The following is a 12,724-nucleotide window of genomic DNA, read 5'->3' as shown; positions in this document are numbered from 1 at the left end:
TTGGTTATGTTAAAGAAGTATTGTTTTAAAAAATCAGGTTGATGTCTTTAAAAATAAGCTCAGAACTAATATTTTTAGTGTTTTGTGGTTCTTTTGCTCCAAAAGCCCCTAGAAGGAAAGTCCCAAAATGAAATCTGTAATGGTTCCCTAGTTTGGTTATGTTTAAAAAGTTTCCTTAAAAAAATCAGGTTGATATCTTTAAAAATGAGCTCAGAACTCATATTTTTAGTGTTTTTGGGGGTCTTTTGCTCCACAAGCCCCTAGAAGGAAAGTGCCGAAATTCAATTTTCAAAGTTTTATTTGTACATCCAGTCATATAAGAGAGCCTACAAAAAGAATTGGGTTGATAACTATAAAAACAAGCCCACACAGCCCTCCCAAACTTTTATACTGAATTTCATATCCTATACATTGTACAGTTTGGGGGGTTTTTGTGCTCCACAAGCCCCAAGAAGGAAAGTGCCGAAATTCAATTTTCAAAGTTTTATGTGTACATCCAGTCATATAAGAGAGCCTACAAAAAGAATTAGGTTGATAACTATAAAAACAAGCCCACACAGCCCTCCCAAACTTTTATACTGAATTTCATATCCTATACATTGTACAGTTTGGGGGGTTTTTGTGCTCCACAAGCCCCAAGAAGGAAAGTGCCGAAATTCAATTTTCAAAGTTTTATGTGTACATCCAGTCATATAAGAGAGCCTACAAAAAGAATTAGGTTGATAACTATAAAAACAAGCCCACACAGCCCTCCCAAACTTTTATACTGAATTTCATATCCTATAACTGTACAAACTTCCCCCCCCCTTAGTGACCCAGCCCAAAAGATTTCATCCAATTATCTCTTTATTATGTCTTTAAAAATAAGCTCAGAACTAATATTTTTAGTGTTTTGTGGTTCTTTTGCTCCAAAAGTCCCTAGAAGGAAAGTCCCAAAATGAAATCTGTAATGGTTCCCTAGTTTGGTTATGTTCAAAAAGTTTCCTTAAAAAAATCAGGTTGATATCTTTAAAAATAAGCTCAGAACTCATATTTTTAGTGTTTTTGGGGGTCTTTTGCTCCACAAGCCCCTAGAAGGAAAGTGATGTCCCAAAATGAAATCTGTAATGGTTCGTTGATTCAGTTATGTTAAAAAAGTATTATTTTTAAAAAATCAGGTTGGTATCTTTAGAATAAGCTCAGAACGTATATTTTTAGTGTTTTTGGGGGTCTTTTGCTCCACAAGCCCCTAGAAGGAAAGTCCAAAAATGAAATCTGTAATGGTTTGTTGATTCAGTTAAGTTAAAAAAGTATCATTTTTAAAAAAATCAGGTTGATATCTTTAAAAATAAGCTCAGAACGCATATTTTTAGTTTTTGGGGGTCTTTTGCTCCACAAGCCCCTAGAAGGAAAGTCCCAAAATGAAATCTGTAATGGTTCGTTGATTCAGTTATGTTAAAAAAGTATTATTTAAAAAAAATCAGGTTGATATCTTTAAAAATAAGCTCAGAACTCATATTTTTAGCGTTTGGGGAGTTTTTGTGCTCCACAAGCCCCAAGAAGGAAAGTGCCAAAATTCAATTTTCAAAGTTTTATGTGTACATCCAGTCATATAAGAGAGCCCACAAAAAGAATTAGGTTGATAACTATAAAAACAAGCCCACACGGCCCTCCCAAATTTTTATACTGAATTTCATTTCCTATAACTGTACAAACTTCCCCCCCCCCCCCCCTTAGTGACCCAGCCCAAAAGATTTCATCCAATTATCTCTAAAACTAAGAGAGTAGCATACTGTATTTAAGATATACCTTCATAAACGAGAATTCGAAAAAAATGAAAAGTCCCCCCCGCAGGGTTGCTTGTTAGGGGAAAAATTTTTGAAAAAATAACATGGTCTCAAATGATTCCAAATTGCCTAATTCGGCGAGAAATGCAATAAAAAATTTCTTTTTTGGTGGCGGCGGAAAACGGCGGCGGACGGCGAAAGCGGCGGTTCCGCCGCCGTTTTTTTTAAAGATACCAAAACTTGGGGTAATTAGTGACATAATCAAAAAGATTTCATCCAATTATCTTTAAAACTAAGAGAGTAGCATACTGTATTTAAGATATACCTTCATAAACGAGAATTTGAAAAAAATTTGAAAAAAAAAGCAGGGTTGCTTGTAAGGCGAAAATTTTTTGAAAAAAATAACATGGTCTCAAATGATTCCAAATTGCCTAATTCGGTGAGAAATGCAATAAAAAAAATTTTTACCCCCCCCCCCCAAAAAAAAAAAAAATTTTTTGGGGGGGGTGAGGGGTCGACGATAATTTTAAAAGTAACTTTGGCCCCATAGAAGCTTAAATCCAAAATTAGCTCCCTCTAGCTCTAAGGGTTCTCGAGTAAACCCCCCCCCCCCTGCCCAAATGGTCCTTAAGCACATCCTCCTTTTCAAAAAAGGGGTCTAGGATAAACGCAGGAGTAACAAACGTCAGAGTGAACAAACGCAAGAGTGTCTAATATTAAAATATTAAGTTAATTAAGTATTTCTATACAGGTTAGGTTAAGATGAATATACAAATAAGCCCCCCGCATGGGTTAGGCATGTAAAAAACTATAAGATGTTTTAGAATAGATTAGAATAAGTATAAAATCTGACTTTTGTCCTGGGACCCAAAAAAGAACCCTCTGGTATTTTATAAAAAAAAATTGTGACCTTTGGTTTGTTTCCAACATAGCTGCATTCTTTACATGGATATTTGATATTTTCATGAACTCCTTGTCTGAAAACAGAATAATGAATGAATTAAAAGATTAGTTAAGCTACCTTAATAACTAACTTAGCTACCCTGTCTGTCTGTAATGCTCGAGTGTTTTACATGTGTCTTTGTTCTATCAACCTAATTTTTTTAAAGCTACTCTGCAAGTCCACTTTGTTGGTCAGTTTGTTTGTCACTCTAGTTATGTGCATTACATTTCATTGTTACTAACTTTTACTTATTCCTAGGGAAGAAGGGGGACAGTGAACTTAAAATTAGACTAGTACGTTCTTTTTAAAAGCGAAGCTTTTCTATAATTAGGGTCTTTCCTTTCGTACGTCCGTCCGTAACGGATAGCTTTTTTCGTTAATTTAGGCATGTTATAATTGTCCTATCGATTTCAATTTTGCATGGTGATTCCTTTAGTAGTTAGGTACGATTTAGAAAGCGTAACAACTCTATAATCATTACCAGAATTTCCGTGCGTCCATTTTAAACATGTTGATTTTTTTACTTTTTTAACAACAAATTTTTATGTGATCCGGTTGATCTGATTTTTGGTATATTGATTCCTGGGACAACAAAGTATAATGTTATAAGCGAAGCAACTCTATAATTAGGTCCTAAATATGTAAGTATGTCCTGTATTAAGCAGTTTTTCAACAAATTTACTTACAATTTTGCTTCGACTCTTATACATTTATATTCTGATTATTCAGTTCTGACACTAAAGAAGTGTTAATGTCCGTTTGTCCTACAGTTTCGCTGCTTTGCTTTTATGGATATTGTAATCCTTGTTTAACAATAAGTCCCATTCGTTTAGTGAAAAACTCAATAATATTACTTGTGTAATCTGAGTGTGGAATGATCTATACAGGTAAAATCACACACAAACAAACATCTATTATAATATAATACTTACTTGTGTAATCTGAGTGTGGAGTGGTCTATACAGGTAAAATCACACACAAACAAAAATCTATTATAATATAATACTTACTTGTGTAATCTGAGTGTGGAGTGGTCTATACAGGTAAAATCACACACAAACAAACATCTATTATAATATAATACTTTCTTGTGTAATCTGAGTGTGGAGTGGTCTATACAGGTAAAATCACACACAAACAAAAATCTATTATAATACTTACTTGTGTAATCTGAGTGTGGAGTGGTCTATACAGGTAAAATCACACACAAACAAACATCTATTATAATATAATACTTTCTTGTGTAATCTGAGTGTGGAGTGGTCTATACAGGTAAAATCACACACAAACAAAAATCTATTATAATACTTACTTGTGTAATCTGAGTGTGGAATGGTCTATACAGGTAAAATCACATTGGTCACAGTTCAGTCGGTAACCTAAATTAAATTAAATTGGTTAATAGATATTTATCGCATAGTATTATAGACAGCTTTCAACTGATCTTAAAATGAAAAATTATGAGATTAAAACCAGATTTGTTAGCTCCAGGTTGCTGAAGCTTAGGGCTAACAAAACTGGTATTAATTCTTTTATTTTTATTTTAATATTCGTGGAAAATTGTCTGTAGTACGATGGTATACATAATTTTTTAGTATGGCTGAAAACCGGTTTCAATCCAGCTATATTAATCGGTTTTATTGCCATACAGGAAAATTAATTCTATTTCCAAGTCGAATAAAATTGGTTCAGAGTTTTTAAAATCAGAAACATACAAATTAAAATAAAATCATTCTAACTTCTTTTTATTTTAAATGCATGTGTTTTTGACTTTATAAGCGTGTATGATGATGTTAAAGTATCATTTGGTTGCCATCCTTTCATAAGAGTAACAGGATCTTTGTCTGTCAGTCTGTACCGATAAGCTTCTCATAGGTCCTGGGAAGGTATACAGGGCGTTTAAAAAAAAACTGCGTTTTCCGTTTTTTTTTGGGAAACAACCAGTAGGAGTATGAAAAAAATGATTATAGGTCCATATTCTATGTATAAATGTACACCAGATTTGCTTAAGGTGTTTTTTAATATCTCTAAAAATACGGCTTTTCTGATAGGTACATGTAGGAGAAAAATGCTTGATGTTAAATTTGATATATCACTTTGATTGAAATAACTTGTAAATTTTTGAGAAAAAAGTTTTAAAATCCCATTAATAATATGGTAAATGGTTAAATGAAAGTGCATGTTTAATTTTTTGTCATTATTTCCCTTTTTTTTCTCTGAAAAACGCTTTTTAGATACTTACAAATTGCAATATTTCTCGTTTTTCTTGGTTGAACAAACTTTAGGTGACTAACTCTTTATAGTATTTTAGATTATAACATAAAAATTAAAATACTTTTTATCCCAAGAAGTTATCTTTAAAAACAAAAAAGTTACAGCAGTTTGTTTTATTTACTTAAAAGTGCAACCTACAAATTAATATCTTAAATGTTGATGTATGCACTTGAGATTTATGGTTTGACCGTAAATATAAAACATTTGATCCGTATTTGAAGGGGGGAGGGGTGGATTATAAATGTCAGTTAAGTAGTTCGTTCAATTAGATGCCAAAAGTGGGCGGAGGTTTTAAAGTTGACCGGAATTGTCTATGATAAAAAAATGCGTTTTATGTTTCAGTAAACCTGTAAAAAAGTTGAATAAAAATTGAAATGAAAATAAAATATGTTTGTTTATCATTTTAGACAGATAGGAATAGTATTTTTTTATAAAACAATATAAAAAGCCTTAAAAACTGACCGAAAAAATTATCATTCATGCTTTTTAGAATTAATCAACTCTAAAATGCGCCGTTGTTTTTAGAGTAATCAATAAACACCTTTTATTAATCCGTATTTTTATAGAGAATAAGAATATATAATTATTTTTTTTCATACTCCTACTGGTTGTTTCCCAAAACCGGAAAACGCAGTTTTTTTTTAAACGCCCTGTATATTATATCTATTTTGGGGGAGGGTACAACCACATCTCTTCCCCCCTACATTTTTTAAAACTTTTTCTTTAAGAAACTTAAATAAAAAATGTAGGGAAGGGACGAATTAAACCCTCCACTACCAAAAGTGCCCCTATAGGCTTGAAGGAGCGTAGCCGATAGCTATTATATAAAGAGAAGGTTAAAGAGTGGGGGGGGGGGGAAGGGGGAATTTCTAGTTGTAGAGTATAGTTTTACTAATAAACAAAAGCTTTTAACCTTCATGTTTAGTTTTGATATGAAACTTGAGGTGATGTTTAGATCCAGACTGATATTCACATTGGTCACATGGGTAGGTTACTCCCTGTTAGAAAATACATCAAATTTATTTGTGTTTTTCCCTCAAAGTGCCTAGCGTACACAGCAAAGAAATCTCTCCCCTTATTTTTTTAAAATTGAAATTAAGGCGGGATGGAAGTTTTTTGTTTGTTTGTTTATTACTATGGGTCAGGTTAGGTTAGGTTGGGTACTGGTATTAGGTATGGGCCCTGCAATGTTATAACCCCAGCAAGGGTGTTAAAAAATAGTAGAAAAATATCCCCCTCTCCCTTATGTTCAATTTAATAAGAAATATATAGGAGAGGAGGTTCTATGCTTGACTAAGCACTTTAAGGGAAACAGCCAATCTTACTAATTTCTATCCAATATTTAATCAGTATCTAAATTTTATGAATTATTTTATTTTTGGCGCAAATATGTTAATTATTTCTTTTATTTCAAACTACTAAATATACCTATCCATTTTACAATATAAATATTTTGTTTTTTCCCAAGTGCCATAGCCCTTTCCTTGACATAGTTATACCTGGTGCATTCTGGCCTTGTGTTCTTTGAGATGATATCTCCTAGTTGTGGAGTAGGAGCACTCTTCACAATTATATTTCTCATCTGAGCTACCATGCACGTATTTCATATGCCTGTGCATTAACACATACTTGTTATTGATAATATTAAACCAGGAGATTGATATTGTAGAGTGTAGCCTTTACGCTATGGGCTTATACCTGCGGTTACCGGCCTCTAACTCCACGGGGCTACCCAGTACCCAATATAACCTAACCTAATTAGGCCTAGAGTAATAATCTAACAAACGAATTTTACCACTCATAATTTTAATTAATTTCGAAATAAGGATAAATATTCAAACTTTCTCAGGGACAAGGGATAAGTATTATATTAAACAATTCTAAGTGAAACTGTCCCATGACCCACTGCCTTCTTTTACCTCCCTTTTACACATTTTCCTTTAGTTACAACACAAAGTAAGTTTTATGCCAATATTACACCACAAAAATATTTCAAACGCAATTAATTTGCTGAATCACAGTCCCTAAATCTTTGTATGTATGTATGCTTTCCTGCTAAGATTATCCTTTGTGAGAAAATGTTTCCCGCATTCCCCGCAGAAGGACGGATCATCATTTTCATCCTCAATAACAATTTTCTTTTTTCTTCCACGCTTTTTCTTAACCTTGGGAACTGAAGGTTCTTCTGCGGACTTTGGTGCTGTTCCTTTCTTGGGCCGTCCTCTTTTCCTTTTTACCTGAATTATGATAATAGGTAATAAATTTAAGATTTGGGAATCCAAGAAAAACTTTTTACCCGTAAGTAAAGTTTCAGGACTTATTGTTATTAGAGGGATTGTATTGTTTATTTGCTTTTGACGTTCAATAACATGCAAAAAAAAATCGTTAAAATACAAACCCTATTAATTTAGGATAAAAAGTTTTATTTATTAGCCATCTCTCCCAGAAATATACGTGGAAGTTTAGTTATTAATTTTAGTTTCTACCAAAGCCAATGGTCATGATCTATTAGTCAGTATGTTCATCTAATAGGGGGAAGTTGGATTGGGTAAAAAGAGTGAATAGTTGCTATCATTACATTAGCCAGCTAGATTTACCAATTTATTAGATTAGTCAAAAATCTGGTGCAATATTTAAGTACTAGCGGCTACGCCCCTAGAGGCCTCTAGGGGCACTTGAGATGGAGAGAGTCGAATTTAATATTTTTTTTAGGGGGGGGGGGGGTGACACCCCCGGCCCCCTCATTTTTAATTTTAGTTAAAATAATTCGAAATTTTTTTTGGGGGGGGGAGGGAATTTTTCATTTTTTGGGGGGGGTTGGGGGTGTCCCACCCCCCAAGAAAATAGTTATAAGCCTTCCCGGGACCTATGAGAAGCTACCCTGTTAAGGAGAACCCAATCGGTTCAGCGGTTAGCGAGATCCTTCGGTACAAACATACAAACACACAGACAAACACACATCCTGTTACTTAAACTTTGAATATCGCAGGCTTCTAAATCTAACACTACCTTAATTTCTTTAGCAAGGGGAACATAATCTTCATCTTGTTCAAGAATGGGTTCACCCCCATCCTCCACAAGTTCACCGCCATCCTCCAGAAGGTCATCACCATCAAAATCTTCCTCATTACCATCTAGAGGCTCAGCATCTACCTGCAAAGAAAACTAATAACAACCATGACTATAAGTTACTGAAGCAAAACAAGCTTACAATAGTTATATATTTAACTAGCGGCTACGCCCCTAGAAGCCTCTAGGGACACTTAGAATTTTAAATTTGAGTTTCAAAAGAGTAAAAAATATTTTTTTTTGGGGGGTGGGTGGGGGGTGAAGACACCCTCCCCAAATAGTTTAAAACCTTCCCAGGACCTATAAGAAGCTTCACTGTAAAGGAGAACAATATCGGTTCAGCGGTTAGCGAGATCCTTCGGGACAGACAAAAAACGCTTACTACTTTATATAATAGGAGGATACAGAAATTTCCCTAAAAGTGCCTAGATGAAAATAGAACTCTTTTCCCGGCCCCCTCTTATCTTGAAATAAATTGAAAATAAGGTGGGGATTTTTTTTCATTTAATAATTTAACACCTCTAATACATTAATTTTAATTAAAAAATAAGGTGGATGGGGTCAGTGCTCGATAAGCATTTTTAGGGAAAACACCGGTTAAATAAGATAAATGCACATAAAACATATTTTTATTGACATTTCCTTATCATACCTAGTTTATATTCACTCAGCAAAAGTGAATTAAATTAAAACAAAGAATATTTGAGAGCATTTAATGACTGGTTAATAATAAGTATATTTTAAGTACGGATATTAACTCCATTAAACTATAGCTAACCTGTCGGGTTTCTAAGGCTTTCCGCTGGGTTTTCTTAGGTGTCGCCTCGGTGCCCCCTAAAATATGGATTCCAAAATTTTCATAGCAAAGAACAACAAGTCAATAATGACCAAATGAGTTATAGATTAAATGTTAAGTGGTCATAAGAAAGATTTGGAGACTTCGATTAAACTGATTGGTTAGTACAAAATATCAGTGTCTAAACTTTTAATTAATTTTAATTTACAGAAGGGGTAACTTTTAACTGAATTTAAGACATAAGATTGGTTAGCTGCAGACTATAGAGCCCAATAAAAAAAGTGAATTATAATCTTACCATAATATTCTATGAGATCAAACATAAATTCTGGATCATTCTCCTTCTTGATTTCATCCTAAAAAATTGGAGGCATATACTAACAATTATAGAATTTCATTCCATACAAAGATTATTGAAGGTGGTTTGTCAAGATCAAGTAAGAGATTTATTGCAGGGAGGGAGGGGACATTAGGCTGTTCATTACACGATTCCTAAAAGTTACTTAACAACTTTGAGGCTTTACATTAAATTTTGATTGGTTTGTTCATTTTGTTGAGTGTCCATACGTTTCAACCACTTATTTGAATTTACAGAAGAAGTAATTTTGTGTATAAATTTATCGGCCATTGACTTATCCCTTTAGATCCCTAAATTTATTGCCTTATTTTATGTTTAAAGATCCTCTACTCATTTTGCTAGATTTCGTAAACAAAAGATACAAAAATCTGGTGTTTTAATAACAGAATTGAAGCTACTCTTTCAAAATCTCAATATTTATAATCAATTCTTTTTTAGTCTTATCTTATTTACCTTAATTATGATGTCATTTTTAGATTCTGATGATTCTCTTTCAATTTGAATCTGTAGGTATTTAAATGTTTATTTCATAAAATCCTACTATCCATATAAAGAAGTAAGGTTTTTGTTTAACTATTTGGATCGCATTTACCACTCAACAGATTGAGATCTAGGTACATATTATGGGATCTTAACATAGGTCTCAAGATGGTTTTAAGCTTTTCTTTGGCCCTTCCTTCTTAAGATCTTTATAATCCAGTAGCTAGTATAAATAAAAGCAGAAAAGTCAATTCAAAAAAGAGTTATCCAAATATATCTAAATTCTTTATGTATGCTATTCAAGTTAAAGCCAACCTTTTTAAACCTTAAATTAAAGCATATCTTAGAACTATTAAAAAAATAAACATATTCCTTTGGATCAAAAATATCAAACTTTAGGTCTCTGAGTATTAAGTTTTTCTTCAAGCTATCACTTCTAAAACAAATGATTTCACTAATATAATTAAATTCTAGCAATATTGGATGTACAAGATGGCACTATACTTTTTATAAGTTAAGGGTTCTAATTATTTTTTTTACAAAACCTAGAGAGCACCCCCCCCCCTCGTGTAAGTTTTTACGAAGACTAACTATTTTGCAAAGAGTAATGCAATATTTTCTGTCATTAGCCCCCCCCCCCCCCAAAAAAAAAGTGGAATCACACCCAGTTGATAATTTTAACCTCCCACCCCTCTCCCAATTATTAAAAAAGCTTTATTTAGTAGGTACTAATGGACTATAAGAAAAGAAAACTACTTACTTTCCATAGAAAAAGTTTAGTGTGGGTTGAAGTTCTGATACAGAAAAATCTTTCATATGAATCATGGTATTTTCTTCATCTATGTGAGAAATCTAATAAAAAAAAGTAGAAATAATAGTAAGCTGATATCTAACTACAGAAAAAAATAAGCTATATTGAACACTATTGGCTTAGCCTCAAGCTTCTTTGGTCTTCGCCTCAAATGGTTGTGGTGGTCGGGGCTTACAAAACTGGTGTTAATATTAAAATTTTTCATGTTAATATCTGCTGTCTATAATACGATGCGATAAATACCTAATTTTCTAACCTGTAAAATTTGTTTTAGCCAAGTGCTAGTTGCTGCTAGGACAACCCTGAAAATAAACATAAATTATGTTAGAAAAGACAAATTGAAAAACATTTTAGTTATGATGTATAAGTTTCCTCCACTTGAATTAATCCTGTTTAAAAATGATAGTCCTCAACATTGGACCCATTTTAATACCATTCTTGCAAAGAATGGTTTCTTTAGTTTCGTAATAAGTATATCTGTTACATAAGCAAAATATTTCCTTGAAGTGCCTTTTTGGCATAGAGGGGTTTAAGTGCACAACAGGAAATTTAAGGGAAAGTCCTATTTATTTGTACACTGTGCAGTGTCAGGGAGTAAGGGAGGGGACAATGGATCGAATATTCAATTTTTAGGAGTCTCAGACTTTGGGGACTGGCTTAAAGGGAATGTGCAAGAATTTAGCAGTTTCTGACTGAGTTTGGGGACTTGCGCATGAAATGCCGCTACTTGTTATGTATGTTTTGAATATTGCAGACGGGGAGAAGGGATAAGGGAAGATGGGGGAAGGGAAATAAACACTCGTTGTGTTAGTTTGGAATGTAGCAGACGGGGAGAAGGGAGAAGGGAGGTGGGGCAAGGGAAATAAACAGAATAAAAAGGGGCAGTCATATTCTTGCTAGCAGCTGGCTGGGTCCAATAATCTTTTAATATAAAAATCACACCAAACAACCTCAATATATTTCATAAAAAACAAGTTGTGATTTCACTTTACATGACGCTATGGAAATCTATTATTCAATTAACAATCCCTTTATAATTTCCTACAAATTTATTGGATTAAACTGGATTTCATGTCCTTTCTTTGATAACTCTTATATTGAATTAATTGCCCATTGTCCCCTCCCTTACTCCCTGGTGCAGTGTACCATGTTTCTTAAAACCTCATGAACAATTATGGCAACTTCACTTTTTAAAAACTTCCCCTAAATCACCAGTTGGGGAGGGGACATTGTGCTGTTTATTACACTAGTCCCCGGAGTTTTACAATAACCATTTCATATTCGTTGGCTTAACAACTTTCGCGACTTTATTCAGTTCTTATTGGTTTATTAAGTTACGTGTCAAAACGTTTCAACCACTTATTATAATCTACAGAAGGGGTAATATAATTTATCATCATTGAGGATGTACTTAAATTTAACGACCATTGTCTTATCCCTTAAGATCCCTTTAAATCACAAAGTATAACATTGTATCATTGAATTTATTGGCCATTGTCTTATCCCTTTATATCCCTGTAAATGACAGTATAAAATTGTACCTGTGTACCATGATAGTTCCATCCTTGCAGACGAGTATGGCATCAGGACTTTCCAGGTTGTCTATGCGAGGCAGATCTTTTCGTATCAACATTTTTGTGTCTCTGAAATCATTATTCAAACAGCCTTTATGAGAACATTGAGAAATGGTATTATTTATAAATTACTAGATGCTTCCAAACAAAGTGTATGTTATTGTTGAGCGTTGATAAACCCTATAACTGGAAAAAAAACCGCCCTTATTTTTAAAATAAATTAAAACTCATTCGTGAGGTCACAAACATTCGTAGAGTTTACCTGTGGTGATTTAACCCTACGGGGCTACCAGTACTCAATATAACCTAAGCTAACATTAACTAATGTAATAAACAAACAATTTAAAAATTACTCCTAAATTAAGGAGAGGGGTAGGGTTATCAGTACTCAACAATGAACTTTGTGTAAAAGGGACAATTAATGTTCTTCAATAAACAAGAAACAATGCTAAAAATAATTCAATACTGCAAATTTTACTAAATTAAACTTAATCAAAATATAATTAGAATAACTTGTTTGAAATTACTATTTGTTGAGTCTGAGTTTCCGAGACATCTGGATGTTTCTTTTTCTTGTGTCTTCTCACAATATCCTTAGTGGTTGCATTGTATGAGCATAAATCACAGTAAAATCGTTGTCCCTCGTGGCTTAT

The 12,724-nt window shown here is 33.3% G+C and overlaps 3 protein-coding genes across 14 annotated transcripts in view; 1 reads left to right on the top strand and 2 right to left on the bottom strand.

Annotated features, from left to right (window-relative positions):
- LOC145333090 (uncharacterized) overlaps positions 1–12,182 on the bottom strand; it is a 23,323-nt gene extending 11,141 nt beyond the window's left edge. Inside the window, exons 1-13 of the mRNA XM_080178247.1 lie at positions 12,039–12,182; positions 10,754–10,799; positions 10,447–10,538; positions 10,061–10,122; positions 9,660–9,712; positions 9,147–9,204; positions 8,831–8,886; positions 7,993–8,136; positions 7,039–7,220; positions 6,483–6,597; positions 5,897–5,981; positions 4,022–4,088; positions 2,677–2,743 (exon numbers count right to left, since the gene is read on the bottom strand). Coding sequence (XP_080034373.1) covers positions 2,677–2,743; positions 4,022–4,088; positions 5,897–5,981; positions 6,483–6,597; positions 7,039–7,220; positions 7,993–8,136; positions 8,831–8,886; positions 9,147–9,204; positions 9,660–9,712; positions 10,061–10,122; positions 10,447–10,538; positions 10,754–10,799; positions 12,039–12,130 — 1,119 coding nt within the window. The 5' untranslated portion in view covers positions 12,131–12,182. The remainder of the gene's footprint in view (positions 1–2,676; positions 2,744–4,021; positions 4,089–5,896; positions 5,982–6,482; positions 6,598–7,038; positions 7,221–7,992; positions 8,137–8,830; positions 8,887–9,146; positions 9,205–9,659; positions 9,713–10,060; positions 10,123–10,446; positions 10,539–10,753; positions 10,800–12,038) is intronic.
- Positions 1–12,724, top strand: part of GCS2alpha (glucosidase 2 subunit alpha) — a 220,187-nt gene that overhangs the window by 138,523 nt on the left and 68,940 nt on the right. The window lies entirely within an intron of this gene.
- LOC145333092 (uncharacterized) overlaps positions 12,130–12,724 on the bottom strand; it is a 32,303-nt gene continuing 31,708 nt past the window's right edge. Inside the window, exons 13-14 of one of the 3 annotated variants that reach the window (XR_013884451.1) lie at positions 12,460–12,724; positions 12,130–12,257 (exon numbers count right to left, since the gene is read on the bottom strand). Coding sequence is in view for 1 of the 3 variants with exons in the window: in XM_080178251.1 (XP_080034377.1) it covers positions 12,575–12,724 (150 nt within the window). In the remaining 2 variants the exon portion in view is untranslated. The other 2 variants (XR_013884450.1, XM_080178251.1) reach the window with 2 other exon arrangements.

This window comes from Acartia tonsa, chromosome 12 (genome assembly GCF_053477335.1).
Source record: "Acartia tonsa isolate MP-2025a chromosome 12, ASM5347733v1, whole genome shotgun sequence".
NCBI lineage: Eukaryota > Metazoa > Arthropoda > Copepoda > Calanoida > Acartiidae > Acartia > Acartia tonsa.
Note: the sequence above shows the minus strand (reverse complement) of the source record. Positions and strands in the feature narration are given on the sequence as shown.